Source organism: Pseudorasbora parva, chromosome 9, assembly GCF_024679245.1.
Source record: "Pseudorasbora parva isolate DD20220531a chromosome 9, ASM2467924v1, whole genome shotgun sequence".
Taxonomy (NCBI): domain Eukaryota; kingdom Metazoa; phylum Chordata; class Actinopteri; order Cypriniformes; family Gobionidae; genus Pseudorasbora; species Pseudorasbora parva.
The window spans coordinates 7,529,985-7,547,006 of NC_090180.1; the positions used below are offsets into that span (position 1 = coordinate 7,529,985).

Consider the following 17,022-nt stretch of genomic DNA (forward strand, 5'->3'; position numbering starts at 1 on the left):
TGATGTTTTCACTCATTTAATCAAAGGTAAATTCAAAACCCACAAGTAAAAAAAGTAAAACAGTTTGTTACAATTGGAAACTGTGTGTGGTACTTTAAAGAAAATTGAAACACCTCATAACAAAGACTTTTGATACATATACAGCAAAAAAAAAAACATAATTCAAAGGCAGTGCAGCTACATTAACATTAATAACATTATGCACGTCATTTCATTTCTATAATTTAGTGTTGCGCAACCTCCACAAATTGCACAACCCCTACAGACTGTCAATAACGCACAACTCTAGTTTAGTATTAGAGACCAAGTTAATTTCCCTCAGGTACATACAAGGCATGCAAATACATGGAGTCAACACTTATAGATACTTGAATGACATTTCTGCACATTAACTGAACAAATTCCCCAAGAATGTATGAATCAGGGCTTTCATAAACATTTGAAATACCATGGATTGCATAGACTTGGCCCTCGGCTTCTTTCACTTCCCATTTTTCGCTCGTCTAGCGTATGTAGTCACAGTCAAATTTGAAAATCACATAAGAGGTTTCAAGCCACATTGGTTGGCTCCTTTCAATTCTTCCGTTCGTCCATCTCATCCGCAGGAAATAATAGTGAAGCGTTTGGACACGCAGGACATGTTATGCAACACGATACCCAGCAAAAAAATCAAAATGAAAGCCACAAGTAGCACAGTGCAAACCCCCGTCCATGCTGTGGTCTTTACGGTCACCTCCTCCTCCATCCCCTCCTCACCCATGTCATCTCCCAACGCGAGACTACGCCCATCAGAGACGTTTACCACCCCGGCGCTTTTAGGTCCGAACCGGCAGGCCGGCTCTCTAGGCAGCAGCGCCATGTCTGAGTCCACGGGGATAGGCAGTAGGTAGCAACCATTGTTGGGCAAGTGTATAAAGATAGGGGTGTGTTCAGAGGAGTGAGAAGGACTGATCACGGAGAGTACATCCAGGTCATCGGGAAGATGCGAGACCGAAAGGCCGTTTGGGATCTGTGTCAAGCAACGACACCAAGGACAGCGGATCTCTCTCTGGCTGAGCCTCATCTGGCTCAGACATATGGAGCAGCAGGTATGTTGGCAGTGCAGGAGTTTGGGACGGCGCCATTGGCTGAAGTAGTTGAAACAGATTTGGCACTCAAGCCTAGAGCTCTGCGACAAGGTCTCCATTGACCCTAAAACGTGGATGTTACACATAAAACAAATCTCCTTGGTTGATTCAATGACGGTGTCCTTGCTTGAATTGCCAGTGCACTTCTTCGTGGACCACTCGGTGTTGATCAGGCCGTCGGTGCTTTAATCCACGTCTAGCTCTGCCTGTGGAAGCACGACAAGGACGTTGCATCAAAACAGACTGTCAAGAATTTAATCCAAGGGAACACTTTTGGCACATACACAAGCAGACAGAGGGGTTCATTTATTATGCGCTAGCTGTGAGCTGGATCTAAACACTTGTCAGGCTTGACTTAAATGTAGATGTCCTGGATAAGTAAACAAATCAGCAGGGATTAGGACTGTCCACAGTCACCTCTGAGTTTGGACGTGGATCGTAAAGAGGCTAAATTGTGTATGTGAACAGAAAACAAAACAGCTTAATTGTCTGTGATTAATTCTCTGATTATGTGAAATGACTTGATTGATTCACGGAGTGATTCTTACCATGGGTTTAAGCGTAGATCAAACCAGGGGTTCAAATCAGTCAATGAGCACAGCTGGAAATAAAGGAAGTCCAAAGAAATACCCTGAAATAACTCTGTAAAATAAAGGAAAACACATTATAATGATTAAAAAAATAAGAATATAGTGGAGTGCGAATTACATATTTTTACAAGTCAGCTTGGAAGTTATGCTGCGTTCCAGGCAGGTTTTTGAGCCTGTAAATTATAACTTCAAACCATGACACACGGCTTTGTAGCTTTCCAGGCAAAGTCACACTAAACGGCCTGAACGCAATGAATTGTGGTAACTAGATGTAAACAAAGCATGGCAGACCATACGGGGCTAATGCTTATTTACAATCATTTATATTGCCAAAGGTGCTTACTCCTTGCTTATTTGAAGAAAACAGCGCATGAGGTGAGAGAAGCGGTTATAGCTTTTATTTTCGTTATTTGTATATTTGGAAATGCATTTGGTATTCATTTATTCTTGCACTCTAGTCTAAAACTAGCTAACGCTAGAAAAGCTGCTGCTAATGCATAACTTTTACGGATAAATAACAGAGCAATACCTTATTTTAATAAATGATTTAGTGTTTAATGTATGACTTCCATAAACACCGCATCCGTAGGAGCTGCCATTGTTGTTTCACGGGGTATGTAAACATCAGAACTCGTAACTGGGAGTACATGGACTGAAAGTCACGGGTTTGATTGCCGTTCCAGTGCACTTTCACGGGTGGAAGGTTGGGAGAAAAAAAACATGGGTTACAGGTTGCCTGAAAGACGGCAATAGTATAACCCTGGTTCACTCGACAAGAACCCAATAGGATTTTGGAATATTGCAAAAAAATAAGATCTTTGACTATCAAAAGCTTATGATTCTTACATGTTTTGTCCAACATGATAATCTTCACAAATTAACAACTTTTGCAATTTTGAACCGGAAACAATCAGCTGAAGTCAAAAGCTTACCGTAGGTAGGCTATAAATGCTAAAAAATTAACCTCAGTGTCACCAACTAAGCTTCCGAAACTCTTTCTTTAAGAACATTTTTCCTAAAAATTTGAGCTCTAATAGTTTGCAAGAGCGAATTATAAACACAAAGAGGCTGTGACTAGTGAATAGATGACTCTGTTTGGCAGATGTTTGGCCAATTCCCATTTAGCCACCTGTTAGCTGCTGCCTTTTACAATACAAGTAAAAGCTTAAAAAACAAAAAAAACAAAGAGGGTACTACTGATGTATTATACAGCTCTGGAAAAAATTAAGAGACCACTTAACATTGAGAAATCCATGTTAAGTGGTCTCTTAAAGGGTTACTTCAGCGATTAGCATATGGCTTTGTATTAGTAGAAACCCTGGAGTATATTTGAATGATTGTGCTTCCCCCCCTCATATCCCTCTGAGACAAGAGATTTATGCATTTTATTTCTGGAAAAAATCCCCGATGACACAGATATCGTCAATTTGCGTCAGAGGCTAAAGACTATAGCCAGCAGAGGGAGCCATTTCCGCATGTTTTCAACTCGTGCGTGGGGGATGGGAGATCACACTCACAGCACTCATCTCGCAGCTGCAGCCTCAGGCATTCATGGAAACAGCAAGCGGAGAAAAGTAAGTCTTTCAACTTATCAAACTAATTCTTATGACAGTTAAGCTTTCAAAGTCATGAACTGAAAACGTGTCAGACTGAACATGCGCTGTGAATCGATGCCGCGGACGCGTTTACCTCAGCTTTCATCACGAGCTCACCCATGACTGTCAATGTAATCTGACTCCTGCAGCGTTTTGAGCTGTGAGACTCCCTCAGCGGCTAAATCACATATTGAATAGACACGTTCAGTTTTTAATTGTAGTGTATGTTCTTTAACTGAACTGATTTTATGAAAATGAACGCGGTCGCGGCTGCAAAATTGAAAGTGATTCAGTAATCTAGGTGGCTTTGGGAGTGGCCTCACAGGGCAGCGAAGCATTCTGGGAATTGTTGTCTTTCAGCCCCATGGAACAAAAAATACATTTTCTGTCTTTTTTCAGTCTAGAAAGCACCAAATAAAAAAATTAATTTCACATTTCTACTACATTAATGACCCAGTTTAAATACAGATTCATCTTCCGTGCGCTGAAGTACTCCTTTCATTTTTTTCAGAGCTGAATATTGTGGAATAAATACGTGCAAATATCTTGAGCCTGTGAAAACCACAGACTTTTCTTCAAGCATTAAAAAATAAAACCTTTGATCCCGATGGAGCCGGGATTGCTAAAATGCTAACTCATTTCTGAGATATGGCCTACAAAACTGCATCAACCTTGAAACACTTTATTTAGGGGTGTTAAAATTCATCCAGGAAGTAGGGAGGATGAGGGAATACGGGCCACTTTTAAAGTTGCCCTCTAAACAATTAGTAATTAGAGCTAAAACTAAACTCCTAAATGTTTTTTATTTTAGATTTTAATTTCTGACATTAGAAGGCTTAAACAAAATATATTTTCAGTAACACTTTACAATAAGATTTCATTAGTTAACTACATAACTACAGCTACAATGACGTAAAATGTTAATTTCAACATTTACTAATACATTATTCAAATTAAAAGTTGCATTTGTTAACATTAGTTAATGCACTGTGAACTAACATGAACGACCAATGAATAGCTGGATTTTTAACATTAACAAAGATAAATACAAAGTTAACACATACAGTAACAAATGTATTGCTCATGGTTAGTTTGTTAATGTAATAACTAATGTTAACAAATGAGACCCTGTTGAAAAGTGTTACCTATATTTAAACTTCACAAAATATACTAAATTTATTAATGAAAAGAAATGAAATGTATTGCAGATTAAAGAAAATACATTGATTATTCGAAATACATATGGCCAAAAACAGATATATTGAATGGATACATATTTGCTGTATGATTTTATTAGTTTTTTAATACAGAGCGTTTTGGAATTTTTTTCACTTAATCAGTCACTTTTTGTATGTGCATCTCTCATTCGCAGGCAGCTGTGTAACATGAGTCATTTCTAAATGCATGATCGTCGTGTCACGTAAAGGGGGTTTCAGACCTCACCCACTGACACAGTACTCCTCCCCTGACTGTTCTGCTTTGTCTTGAGTGCTCTTTTGTTCTGCTTTTTATTCCTCTTTTACTTATGTACTATTTATATATATATATATATATTTATTTTTGAGAGAGAGAGAGAGAGAGAGAGAGAGAGAGAGAGAGAGAGAGAGAGAGAGAGAGAGAGAGAGAGAGAGAGAGAATTATATTACGATATATATTATATCAGGGAATTAAAAATGTCTACATTTGGGAGGAAATCATTCTTATTATTATTAATCATTATCATTATGTGTTCCGTATATAACATGTAACAAGGGTTGATTAATTGCAATTAAATGTTGTTCTACGCAATGGGCAGCATAATCCACTTAGATCGAGTGTTTATGTGCACACACAATGAGAGTAAAAAATTTCATTGGATGAAAAAAATTCCAAACAGCAAAATGTGACCTAGTTTAGTTGAGCCCGCAGGCAAAATTTCTGAAACCTGCATGACACATGACTATTAACATGCATGAAGCTGACCAGTGAATGGGAGTTCAAAACCCCTCCGGCACTCAGACTTCCTCCTGACCTTAACCAATTCAGAGCTTAAAAATATTTCCTAACCTCATCTAAAATTGATTTGAGGGCATTTGTTTCCTTCAGGTACTGTACTAATATGCATTTTAATTGCTTGGCTCAATGCTTGTCACTAAGGGAGGAATATTCAATGGGAAATTAAGTACACCTGTGCTACAGATGTCAATTGCCTGAGAAAAGAATGAACACTTATCAAGTGACTAAGTTAAAGATAAATTACTTGTGTCCACATTCTCAGCACCCCATCCCAGACTTCATTTTGTTATACTTATATACTGTGACCCTGAAAAAAAAAAAAAAAAAAAAAAAAAAGTAAAAAAAAAAAAACATTTATCGCATTGTGCTTTTCTCTTTCAAGTTCAAAGGTTTACACCATGCAAGTAATTGCTCATATAAGTATAATTCCACTCTATCCCTTGAGGGGAAAAATAATTAATAATGCAATTAAGCCTGCTATTGTGGTATGAATGGACAGATGCCCTGGGGGCTTATCCATTATTAGGTGCACATTATCTTGTGATGGAGAAGTGGAAATATTTCCTTTCTCTTTGGGATTTCCAGTCAAAACACATTACAGCAATCTCATTGACGGCTTTAGGGACTAACAGATACTTTTAATTTACTAATAAATCTAAGGGGGCTTGAAGGTTTGAAGTACTTGATTATTTCATGTTCTTCAAACTAGTATCATTAAATCAGAAGAAAAAAGAGTGCATTGCAAATTAAACATGTGGATGCTACAAATCCATCTTGCTCTGACGAGGAATTCAAGGGCTGCATAATAATTCAGTTACCATGAAAACCACTCCAGCTCAATTTCACTTTGTATAATTTCCCTAGCAATTCTGGTATGGCACACGGGGGAGAAAATGTGCCAATCTATTAAATGTCCTTGTGGGAAAATTTACCAAACAATTTAAAATACTTGCAAAGGTGTAACCTTGAGAACACATTTACTCAAAGTTTTCACTCACATTAATCTCAGATTATATGCAGAGCAAGCTTGCTTTTGCCTGCCTAGACTGGAAATCTTAGGTTTTTTTTTTTTTTTTACTTTTACTTATTATCAAACGTGAAACTATGCTTTTCTGATTTCAGCTTTCAAGAAACATGAACCCCATGCTTCGCTGAGGGTCACTCTTCAGTCTGACGTCTTGAAAACTAAGACAATGAAACAAGCAGATAACAAACTGTCAGTCAGCTGCATGCTACAGTGAAACATCAACCTGATGGATGCAGCTGAATCAGGGGATTTGTCAGAAAGGGGGCAAAGCAAAAAATGAAAAACGTCATTTAAAAACTGAGACTGTGTGGCGTTCTCAAGGACAATGCGCTGACTTGAGCAGGTGGGGAGGGGAGCCAATCACGCATGCTCTTGGCCTTTACTTTTTGATGCCTTTTTTTCCCCATGCAACATAGGACATCTGTGGGATATTGGTGTACACCTCCAACATTAACCTGTGTAAGCAATGCAGAAATGAGAGACATCCCAAGGCGACGCGTAATGTATGCAGCATAGTCACACAGATTTCATCTGGGTATGTTTTTGTAATGAAACACACCGGACTTCAACTGAGCAGGGTGTGTGTGCAACAATAATCAGATAAGCATTTAACTTTGTACTGAAATGCTGTCTGAACGGGTGTCAAATTAACAGAACCCTTACAGTGATTAAAGTACGGTGCCAAACATCTGCACAGACATGTGTTAATAAGAGACCAAATGTAAAGAGAAAAGGCCACTCGAATACTGAGTGCATCAAACAGAGTCTGATAGCAAAGCACGGAGATGAGATAATGGAAGATAATATCAGTGGAATTTACTAATCCAGTTCCAAGGACACAGTAAAGTCAAACAGCATTTGATTTCAGCAGACTGTGAGCAAAATGTTGGGATTGTATGGGCATAACCCAAATATTTTTGGGCTGTGTGACATGTACAGGCATTTTCAGGGCACGTCTGTTTTCGAAGACAGACATATTTAGACTAGTCGTAATTGGCTGTGTCTCAAAACCTAGTGAGGTGCCTTCATTGCATTTCTGGGAATCGTGTGCCTTTACAGTCCAGCGAGCCTATATGCCACACAGAAGTGCTGCCTAAGTAGGCAGCTCACTTTGTTTTGACACGCAGCCATTGTTGCGTGCCTCTTAACAATCAAAACAAGACTTGAACCGGAACAGAGACTGAAAGCTGCTAGTGAGAAGAACCCTGCTGCAATGTAAAAGAGAAGTTCCTAGCGTACTATAATACAACGAAATGCAATACAAAACTCGGCGCCTTGATACATAGGCTGAACTTGCTTTAAACACACACACACACTATGTGTGCCCTAATAAAGTTACACATTGAGCGATTTTATATTTTAATACCGCAGATAAAACGTAATGCAGCAAATATGCATCGGTACAATGGAACAAAGACGAATCGAAACGTTTTGTTTGCTGTAAACTGTTTAAGAGTTTAACAAAATCTCAACGCTAAATTTGATGCGAATGCACAAATCGGTAAACCAACCCGTTTTAGCTGTTCCTTTGAAAGGAGGAAGGAAAAACTCACCTTCTATATCGAAAATGTCTCTCATCCGCTCTATGCAAACGGTGAACATCGCATGTAGAGGAGTCTCATCTGTCATACTTCACTCTGCCTTCTTCAAAGGCTGTACTGTAAACGTTCGCTGCAACTCCCACAGCGCAGCCAATAGCGACCGACGTCTGCGAAGAGAACAGCCAATAAGGAAGCCCGCTAATCAGATTGCCAGAGTTTGTCGGGTCTGAACAGGTTTGATAGTCGTTTTTAAAGCGGATAATGTGTCACAAAACAGACAAGCACGATAAGTAAAACAAACTTATGATTTGGTAAATCTTCTAAATCATAAATCCTCAATTTAAGTAAACACTAAACAGAAATATTAACGATTTCCATAAAGACATAAAACCACGGATGTTTTTATGGCTCACTTTATGAATTTATAACACTAATATAAATCTTGAAAGGACTAAACCGTGGCGTGACCAGAGAACAAGTAAAAATCTTCTGTGCATTGTGAACAGTAGGCATATTGCATGACACGTTGTATCCATTTCTACCACTCCTCTAGGCAAAATAAGATTAAATTTGGAGGAAGCCATCAAAACTGACCATTTAAATGTCAAAGCTGTCATTCAAAGTGACATATCAATTGCAAAACTGAAATAAAATCAAATGGAGAATGGTGAGCTGTGACATTTGGGCATAAATGGTAGCCTATTTTTGTTTTTTGAAAATAGTTACACAAAGCAGCCATCTCAAACCATTTGGGGACATGGTTTGGATAATTAACAATCTTTTTTTTAATTGGTAAAGTTCACCTTACTGGTCAGGGATAAACAGGTTTCACTATGAATGAATAAACGTAAAAGGATATTTGGACCTCACAAGCCCACATGCACTCACTTGTGTTTTTGATTAGTGTGGGTCAGATCATTAGTGTGGACTTGTCATTATTCCAGTCCCATCTTAGTTGGTGGAGTGCTTTGAAATGAGAGCTGTAGTCTAGCAATAGTTTTTGCCATGGTCTACCTCTCCCTAACACACTAATTGTATCACTAGACTATACAGCTCTCATTTCAAAGCTCACCACCAACTGAGATGCTAGAATCATGAAAAAGTCCACACTAATGAGCTGCCCCTCATAAATTAAACACAGCAGCAAACAAATGCATTCCAGTGAAGGAGTTTTTTGGTATTATTTTTTTAAAGAATGGGGGGGGGGGGGGGCGAGAGAAACGTGCAATGCCAAGACTTTAATGGCATAACACTGTACAGCTAAATGGAGTTCTGCATGTCAACATTACACTGATGTATGAAAATATAGTGTCACAGTAATAAAAACAAGACATCTGGGCTAAGAGTGACCAAACTGTCCACTTTATTTCGCATCCTCCCTTTTTTTTTTAACCTTGCGTCACCCCCTTTAACCAGCTGCATCGCCAGTGTCCAAGTTTCAAAAAAAATGCCACAGTGGGCCAGTCCTTGACCATGCAAAAATTCAGAGCCCTTACATACCAGACAAGATCTACACCTCCCAGATCAAGGAACATGAGAAAGAGGCTGTGTAGGCATGGGTCAAGGCCTGGTCCAATGAGAGCAGTCCCAGCGTAATATTAAGATGAATGCATTGCACCCAAAAATAGAAGGTTAAATTGAGCACTGGAAATGCAGCAAGGTGTACATCACTGTCATACTTTTCAGTTACATACAGTCAAGAACAGTGTCCATGTGTACATTCATAATGAAGTGCATTTCACACAAGTTTCGGGTAATACATCAAGTATTACAGCAGTGCATAATGGTTTAGTATCGTGTGCCTCTTTTCTTCATAGCACCTGATGGGACAAAGATTCAAATAACAAAAGATAAATAAATATATATAAAAAAAAAAAAACACTGAGAAAATTTACTCGTTTAAAAGCCTATACTCACCTCTGCCCCTCTGGCAGTAGGTAAAGTCAGTCTCATCATATTCACTTCTTGGCCTTTGCTGGTGGATCGTCTTACAAGTCGGCCGCCTCAATGGAGTTCTCCCTTTAGAAGTCAATAAGAACAAAAGTTATAGAGACAAAGCATACTTGACACTTAGTGTGTAACTTCAGATGCCATACATAAAATGTCAACAGCTAATACATTATACCTTGATCTTGAGGTCCAGCAACTTGCCGCCAAGACCTTGGTTTGGCACCACAACTGGTCCAATTCTCTTGTTCAGGAACGCCCTCTCGCCACTGTCGTTCTAAATATATTTTTGCATGAGCCGAGACCCTTGTGATAGCATAATTCAAATATGAAAAAAAAACCTTACCATTACAGGGCCTGCACAAGGTACCCTTTTGAAGTCTCTTATCTGCTTTAGCCAGAGCACCATACTCCTCACAGCACTCTCCTTTGGGATGCACCCGAGCCTGTTCACGTAAATCACAGCTCTCTTGGCCGTCGCACTGCAGCTTCCGGTGTCTGTGTTTGGCACTGTGATGCCCACAAGTGGGTAGAGCATGCCTACTGCAACACTTCCTCTTGGAAACTCTCGGAGACTCACAGTTACTCCGCACCTCTCCCTCGAGATCATACTCACAATCTTGATCAGACAACTCATTCCTCTCAGGATGGCTGTGTTCAGCCATCTTACACATTCCTCCCTCATCCTGCAAGCTTGACCCACAGCATGCACATGTTTTTTGGCAGACCGTGCAAGTTTTTTCCATACTCAAGAGCTCTTTTCGGGAGCGAACAGGTAAATCACTTTCAGCCAGCCTGCCACCACCCACATACACATGCCCCGGAACAAGATCGAGTTCCTCCACATCAGTGGAGAACATTTCATCTCTGGAGGAGAGCTCGTCGATGGATGGACTCAAGACGCTCTGGCGCTCTTGGGTCACCTGAGGGTAGTAGCTGTAGGAATATGCGCTGCCAATTGAGGAGAGATAGTTTGGTGGTGGCAACAGAGTAGATGGAGAATCAAAGTAAACAAGTGGGTCAATCTCTCGTTCAAGACTGAGGCCAGTTGTGGTCTTATTACAAGGCAGGCGAAGGATTTGATATGACAGGTCAAAGTCTTCTGAGAGCGTTATAAGAGGGTCCATAGCTGCAGCAGCATCAGTCAAAACTATAGTCTGCACCTGCTCATCACCCAGTTTCTCAAAACCATGGCTCTCTGAATCGGCAGGGCTTTTGACACCACTACAACACACATTACCAGTTGCAGACTTCCCATTTTGGCAGCACATTTCATCAGCAACACTATGTTGTTCATCTTCCTCATTGGCATCCTCTTCCTCATGGACAGAGGAACTGTCAAGAGGCAGCACATCTGATAAAACACATTCATCCAGCCTACCCTGGCTAGACTCTGCATCATACGCAGAGTCGCTGTAGGTTGTGGGCCTTGTGACCTGATTTCCCTGCTCTTCCTTGCCTTCCTGAGAGGCAAGCTCCAAATTAGAGTCTTCATTTAAGGCCAGCTTCTCTCCCTGCACTACATCAGGGGTAGAGGAGACCACAGCGTTAAGCGCCTTGTCACCACCTTGTTCACAGGCCTTAAGACTCTCAATTTTGTCTAGAAGTTTGTTGACTGAATCACTAGGATCGGTTTGAACCTCAGAACAGGCAGTCTCACGATGCATCCCTGCATGTTGAACGTGGTGACGGACGCGCAAGTCATAGGATGCAACCGAGGGATAATGGGGGTTGAGTCTTCTGTAATCTACTGGCTGTATGGGGGCATGTGGAACCACATACCCAGGATACTGCATAAATTGATAAGGGGCCATGTAAGGACGGCCAAAGTGCAAAGCTAGAAACAAAAGAAAAGGGGGAGGGGGTAAAAAGTGGAAATCTACAACAAGCAGCAATGCCTCAGACAAAACTTACCTGGCCCCGGAAAGCCATAGTGGCCATATGGATTCATGGGCCACTGATACATGAAATAAGGCTGAGATGGTGGCTGAACATAGAAAAAAGGTCTGGTGTGGTTTACTGGATGGTGAGGTTGACCAACTCCCATTGATTGTGAAGTGTTGTTTATACCTAAAAACAATAACGAGACAGAAATATTCCACCAAAACACATTTGCCAGATATATAGATTTATAAATTACAGGGTTTCTGTAGTTACCAGGACCACACACAGAGAGACTTGAAAGAAGAATAGAAAAACGAATTACCTTCCATTTCTTGGGAGGAGACGAAGAAAGACAGCACTGGATACAAAACACCGCAATACTGTAAGACATGCAACGCTCAGAACATTGAGCTATTAAACCAAACAAACAACACCGTCGAGATCACCTTAAAATAGACAGGCATGTAATAATAGCTCAAATTCAAACGTAATACATTTCGACAAACAAAAACACTCACTAACCTTAAATGTGAAAGTGACAAAGTGGACTTAAATGTGTATAGAGCGAGAGCAACCAACTCTGTCGTTAAAGCTTTGCACTTCAGATTTATAGATCTCATGCCTGTTCCCTGAAATCCACATTAATGCAATCAAATGCCAGCAAGCAGGTGTACCTAATTTGTCACATCAGCAAAACACTCACTTCGGTTTTTATTGTCACAAGCAGTTTGAATTTATGCCACTACCATCTCGCATTAACAAAATTAAATAACTATTACAATGTTGCTCAATACATCAGTGTCAATTGTTTGATGATCAATTACATTTCTTATTTTCTGTTATGACACTTCTTTTTAGGTTCCGGCAACTCTCCCTATCATTCCTCTTTTGTTATCTACACATTTAACCTATTACAAGATTTTGTGTTGTTGTTGACGAAATGCAGTTTATGCGTCCTCTTAGCGCCTCTGTGCGGGTGTGTGTTTCAATTTTACCTATGAGTGAAAGAGAGCGCTGCTGCACTGTCAATACGCGGTGAGTATGTTATTATTTATCGGCAGCTCATAAAATACGTCAGATAGTTGAGTTAATTGCTCAGTATTAACGGAGATGCATCTAGACGTTTCTCTGTAATATCTTTGACGAGTTTTTGACGACATTTCTTAAGCGTTAGCCTGCTAGCGCACGATACTATTCAGAAGTATCAACGCGTTAAGCCAAAGATAACTTGTATGTTTTATTTGAGTATATAAACACGTCTGTATACAGGTTGTGCAAATAACATTTGAGTCCGTAAGCCATCAGTTTATCCAGAAACATCAGTTTATCATTTGAAAAAATGGTTAGCTAACTAGCTTCGTGCGAGTTGTTATGGTTTCACTTTCCATTCACCAGACGGCTAGCGTATTAGCTAACATAAATTAGGTGTAAAAACATCCATACGGGTTATTGAAATGATGTGACAATCATGTTTATCTATTAAATATTAGCAGTAACTGTAAATAAATGAGAAAATGACTCCGTATGTTTGACAAGTGAATCAACAGTCGTGTTGTTTACTATTAAGTTAACCTAGGCTTCAGACATAATAAATCAGTAAGCCACCTTGTCTAACGCCACTAAACTTTAACTATTTACCTAACTACTATGTAGTTACTTTGTTTCTTAATACTTTGGCGTGAGAAACGAAGAGTAATTCAGGCCTTGTGTGTTTTAAAGCTTGTTGACTTTCACTTTCAGCTATGGCCTCTCTCAGTGATCAGCTGGAGGAGGTGAGGGTGAATGCGGAAGGCAGCTTATCTTCTCCAGGTTCTGCCCAGGAGATGAGGGCAGGGGTGGCATCCATGGCCAACATCCCTCTACCACCTTCCAGCAAATATCGCTACATAGCTGCTGAAAGCATGCTGACGGAGAATGGTAGTGGAAATAACAGGAATGAGGTGAGAGCTGGTGTAATGATTCATTTTCCTCAGCCATCCAAAGAGTGTTGATTTTTTTATGAACGGGCTACCTGCACGTAGACATGGCTGTAATCATGCCCGTTTATGTTTCTTGTCTCGTCACATTCATGTACATCACTTAAATAGTGAAATTTGACAAAAAGTAATTTAACATTTAATCAGATAACTGCAACTATATCTCAGTTTGGCTATATCTCATTGGGGGTAATTGTCTGTGGAGGTTACGGCCCTGGCCGTATGGAATGTATGGAGTTATATTGGCTGCGTGAATGACTGACATAAAGCGCATAATATAGCACTGGGTAATCTGTCACCGTTTCCTTGTGTCTTTCATAAGAATTGGTCTTGTTTCCACTCATTTGTATGCACATAACATTTCTTCCTAGTTTATTGTTACCCACTGTTGTTGTTTCTAGGTTGTAATGTATTCTTGTTCATACTATTCTGTTAATATCTCCTGGTCTGTTTAGTCCCTCAGCCTCCTGCAGAAGCTTTCCACTGCTCTTAACATCTTGGAGAAGTATGGCTCCAATCTAACTAACCCCAACAGGCCAAAGTACTGGCGTACAGTCAAGTACAACAACCCTGTCTTCAGGACGACCGTAGACTCTATTCAGGTGAGTGGTGAATGAGGATTTGAGGCTTTTGGAGTGAACCATACAAAATTACTTCAGTTACTATTCTCTATCTTCCTCTTTTAGGGTGGCAGAGCAGTACTTAACCTGTATGGCTACACCAATCAGCAGCATGATGGCTTGAGCTTTCCTGATGATGTTGTCCAGCCAGATGTTGGGAAGGTGGCGTCAGTGACTCTTGAGGTCATGTGCCTCCGTATGGAGCTGGACTTGCTAATCAAGGTCCGGGGCTGTAAAGTATAAGCATATAATGAGTTCATCAAAAATGAACGTTAAGCTCACATGAAGAGTTTGTTCCTTTTCTGTAGGGTACCCATCCTCATCCAGAGTTTTTTGAAAGACTTATTCCCTCCCTCACTGTGCAGGTACAGTTTTTTTTTTAAAGAAATTAATACTTTTAATTTGATGAAAAGGGACATTAATCAATTAAAATAAATGTTGCTCTTTTGAATTTTCTGGTGCTAAAAGAATCCTGAAAAAAATGTACCGTTTTATCATCAGAAATATTAAGCAGCATAACTGTTTTAAACATTGATGATCATAATAATAAGAAATGTTTCTTATTTCTAAAGGATCATCACAGGAATACATTAAATTTTAAAATAGAAAAGTTATTTTAAGTACTTTTAACTGTGTTTTTATCAGCCTTGGGTGAGCTTAAGAGGCTTCTTTCAAATACATCTTACCACACAGAAAGATGTCTTTAAGATTTCTTAGCTTTTTTTGCAGGTCACTTAAGTACAGTGTCCATATAATGTCTGTACAGGATGATGAGGGAATCAGCACAGATGCAGTTGCCTTCTCTCCTGGTGAGAGACCATGGGAAAAACAAACTCCCTCATCCTTGTCTCCTTCTCAGCCTAAATCTCCATTTAGCCCAGCTCTTGCTCTCTCTTCTCTAGTGCCCTCTACACAAACAGGTAAAGACATCACGTTTACCAACCCTGGCTTATTTTTTAATAAATATCTTTCATTGTAAGTTTCCACGTTTATCCTTTCCATTCCATTTAATTGATTTTCAATTGCTTTGCAGAAAACTGTACCATATGTGGCATCTTTCCAGTGTCTGCTCACTGCCCCAACTGCACTCAGAGGCTGTGCACAGAATGTGACCGGCTGTATCACTCCCATTCAGGACGGTCCACGCACATCAGGATCCCTGTGACTTCCTCAAAAGCTACAAAACGGCACAGGTTAGCACTGAGCAATCTAAAATGTTGAGAGAACATGTTTGAGTAGATGTGTAGGATTTTGTTAAACAAATCTGTGTCTTTATTTATTTCCTTAGCTCATCACTGTCAACATGGCAGTGTAAATACTGCACTACAGTAAATACGATGCAGCAGGTTTTGTGTGAAACCTGTGATCGACCCCGTCTGTCCTCTTCTGCTCCATCTCTACAGGAGGAGCCATCACAGCCTTCTACAATATCTGGTTAGTCTGTACATTCCAGCTTTTTTTGATTGCCACTTTTTAAAAACAAATAGACCATCGGTCGTGCTCAATCTTTTAAAATGTTAAGGTGGTCATACAAACAAACAAATAAATATCTATATTATTGTGTTAATTCTGGTGCTTATTCGCATAACTTTTGTCAATTAGAGTGGCAGTGCAAAAGCTGCACAGTGGTGAATGCAGGCAGCAGCATTCTATGCGAGGTGTGTGATCGTCCCCGTCTGGCCACCCGACCTCCTGTCGCACCCTCACGTCCGACCCCCTCTGCCACAGGACTAATGGACAGCCAGGTGCCATTATCCAGTACATTTCAGATGCAATTTTCTGGTTTTGTTTCAGTACAATGTTATCTTAAAGTTCACCAGAAAATGAAAATTAGCCCTCAAGTCATCATAGGTGTATATGAAATTCTTCTTACCTATGTCCTGGTGCTTCTTAGCTTTAAAATGGTAGTGAATTGCTGTAAAGGCCTTCTGAAGCAGAACTATGCATTCGTGTAAGAAAAATTTCCATATTTAAAACTTAACAAACTAATCTTTAACTTCTGATAACTGTCATACGTGCGTTCACTGGATGATGTAGGACGCTCTGGTGAGAATATGCTAGTTCTTGTGAAAACCAAGTTTTGTTTTGCTGTATCAGAGATTGGCTCTATCCTCTGCGCTTCCGTGTTCACCACCGGAACTTACGCTACGCCTGTGCCCTACATCATACGCTGGAACAACAGTCTCTCGTGAATGTACGACAGAAAGCTAAAGTTAGAGATTACAGTTTGTTTTACATTCTAAATATGGATATTTTTCTTACTCAAATGCATAACTTCGCTTCAGAAGGCCTTTATTAAATGCAGTGGAGTACTTTTAGGATGGATAGATGCACTTTATTGGACTTCAAAGCAGAAACATTACATTATAAAGCTTGGAAGAGCCAGGACATTTTTTTTATTTAACACTGATTGTATTCATCTGAAAGAAGAATGTCATACACCTAGGATGACTTGAGGGTGAGTACATAATGGATTTATTTTCTTTTTTGGGTGAACTATGCCTTTAACACTGTTATGTTTTAAAATATGTAATTTGACTTTAGTTATGACTTTAATTATAGGTCAAATTATAATTTTAGACCTGTTATCCCCCCCCCACCCCCCCACACACACACACCCCAACTCTGCTGAACACAAAAGAAGATATTGCGAAGAATGTTGGTAGAATGTTGATGGGCCACATTAACTCAAATAGTATTTTTTTTTCGTACTGTGGAAG

General features: G+C 39.8%; 3 protein-coding genes across 3 annotated transcripts in view; 1 reads left to right on the top strand and 2 right to left on the bottom strand.

Moving 5' to 3' along the window:
* Positions 1 to 8,042, bottom strand: rnf152 (ring finger protein 152). The gene is made up of 3 exons (XM_067453036.1): positions 7,888 to 8,042; positions 1,676 to 1,769; positions 1 to 1,333 (listed from the first exon to the last, which is right to left on the bottom strand). The coding sequence occupies exon 3, from the start codon at positions 1,211 to 1,213 to the stop codon at positions 596 to 598; it is 618 nt and encodes a 205-aa protein (XP_067309137.1). The 5' UTR covers positions 1,214 to 1,333; positions 1,676 to 1,769; positions 7,888 to 8,042; the 3' UTR covers positions 1 to 595.
* Positions 8,043 to 9,215: 1,173 nt separating this feature from the next.
* On the bottom strand, positions 9,216 to 12,325 carry buc (bucky ball). Its single transcript, XM_067453685.1, has 7 exons — positions 12,229 to 12,325; positions 12,029 to 12,086; positions 11,737 to 11,892; positions 10,169 to 11,659; positions 10,001 to 10,099; positions 9,793 to 9,894; positions 9,216 to 9,695 (listed from the first exon to the last, which is right to left on the bottom strand). Exons 2-7 carry the CDS (start codon positions 12,033 to 12,035, stop codon positions 9,664 to 9,666), a joined length of 1,887 nt encoding a protein of 628 aa, XP_067309786.1. The 5' UTR covers positions 12,036 to 12,086; positions 12,229 to 12,325; the 3' UTR covers positions 9,216 to 9,663.
* A 297-nt stretch (positions 12,326 to 12,622) lies between these two features.
* The window catches only part of rnf31 (ring finger protein 31), a 17,843-nt gene continuing 13,443 nt past the window's right edge, over positions 12,623 to 17,022 (top strand). Inside the window, exons 1-9 of the mRNA XM_067453684.1 lie at positions 12,623 to 12,741; positions 13,447 to 13,646; positions 14,138 to 14,284; positions 14,369 to 14,524; positions 14,611 to 14,667; positions 15,069 to 15,222; positions 15,336 to 15,495; positions 15,591 to 15,736; positions 15,905 to 16,047. Coding sequence (XP_067309785.1) covers positions 13,449 to 13,646; positions 14,138 to 14,284; positions 14,369 to 14,524; positions 14,611 to 14,667; positions 15,069 to 15,222; positions 15,336 to 15,495; positions 15,591 to 15,736; positions 15,905 to 16,047 — 1,161 coding nt within the window. The 5' untranslated portion in view covers positions 12,623 to 12,741; positions 13,447 to 13,448. The remainder of the gene's footprint in view (positions 12,742 to 13,446; positions 13,647 to 14,137; positions 14,285 to 14,368; positions 14,525 to 14,610; positions 14,668 to 15,068; positions 15,223 to 15,335; positions 15,496 to 15,590; positions 15,737 to 15,904; positions 16,048 to 17,022) is intronic.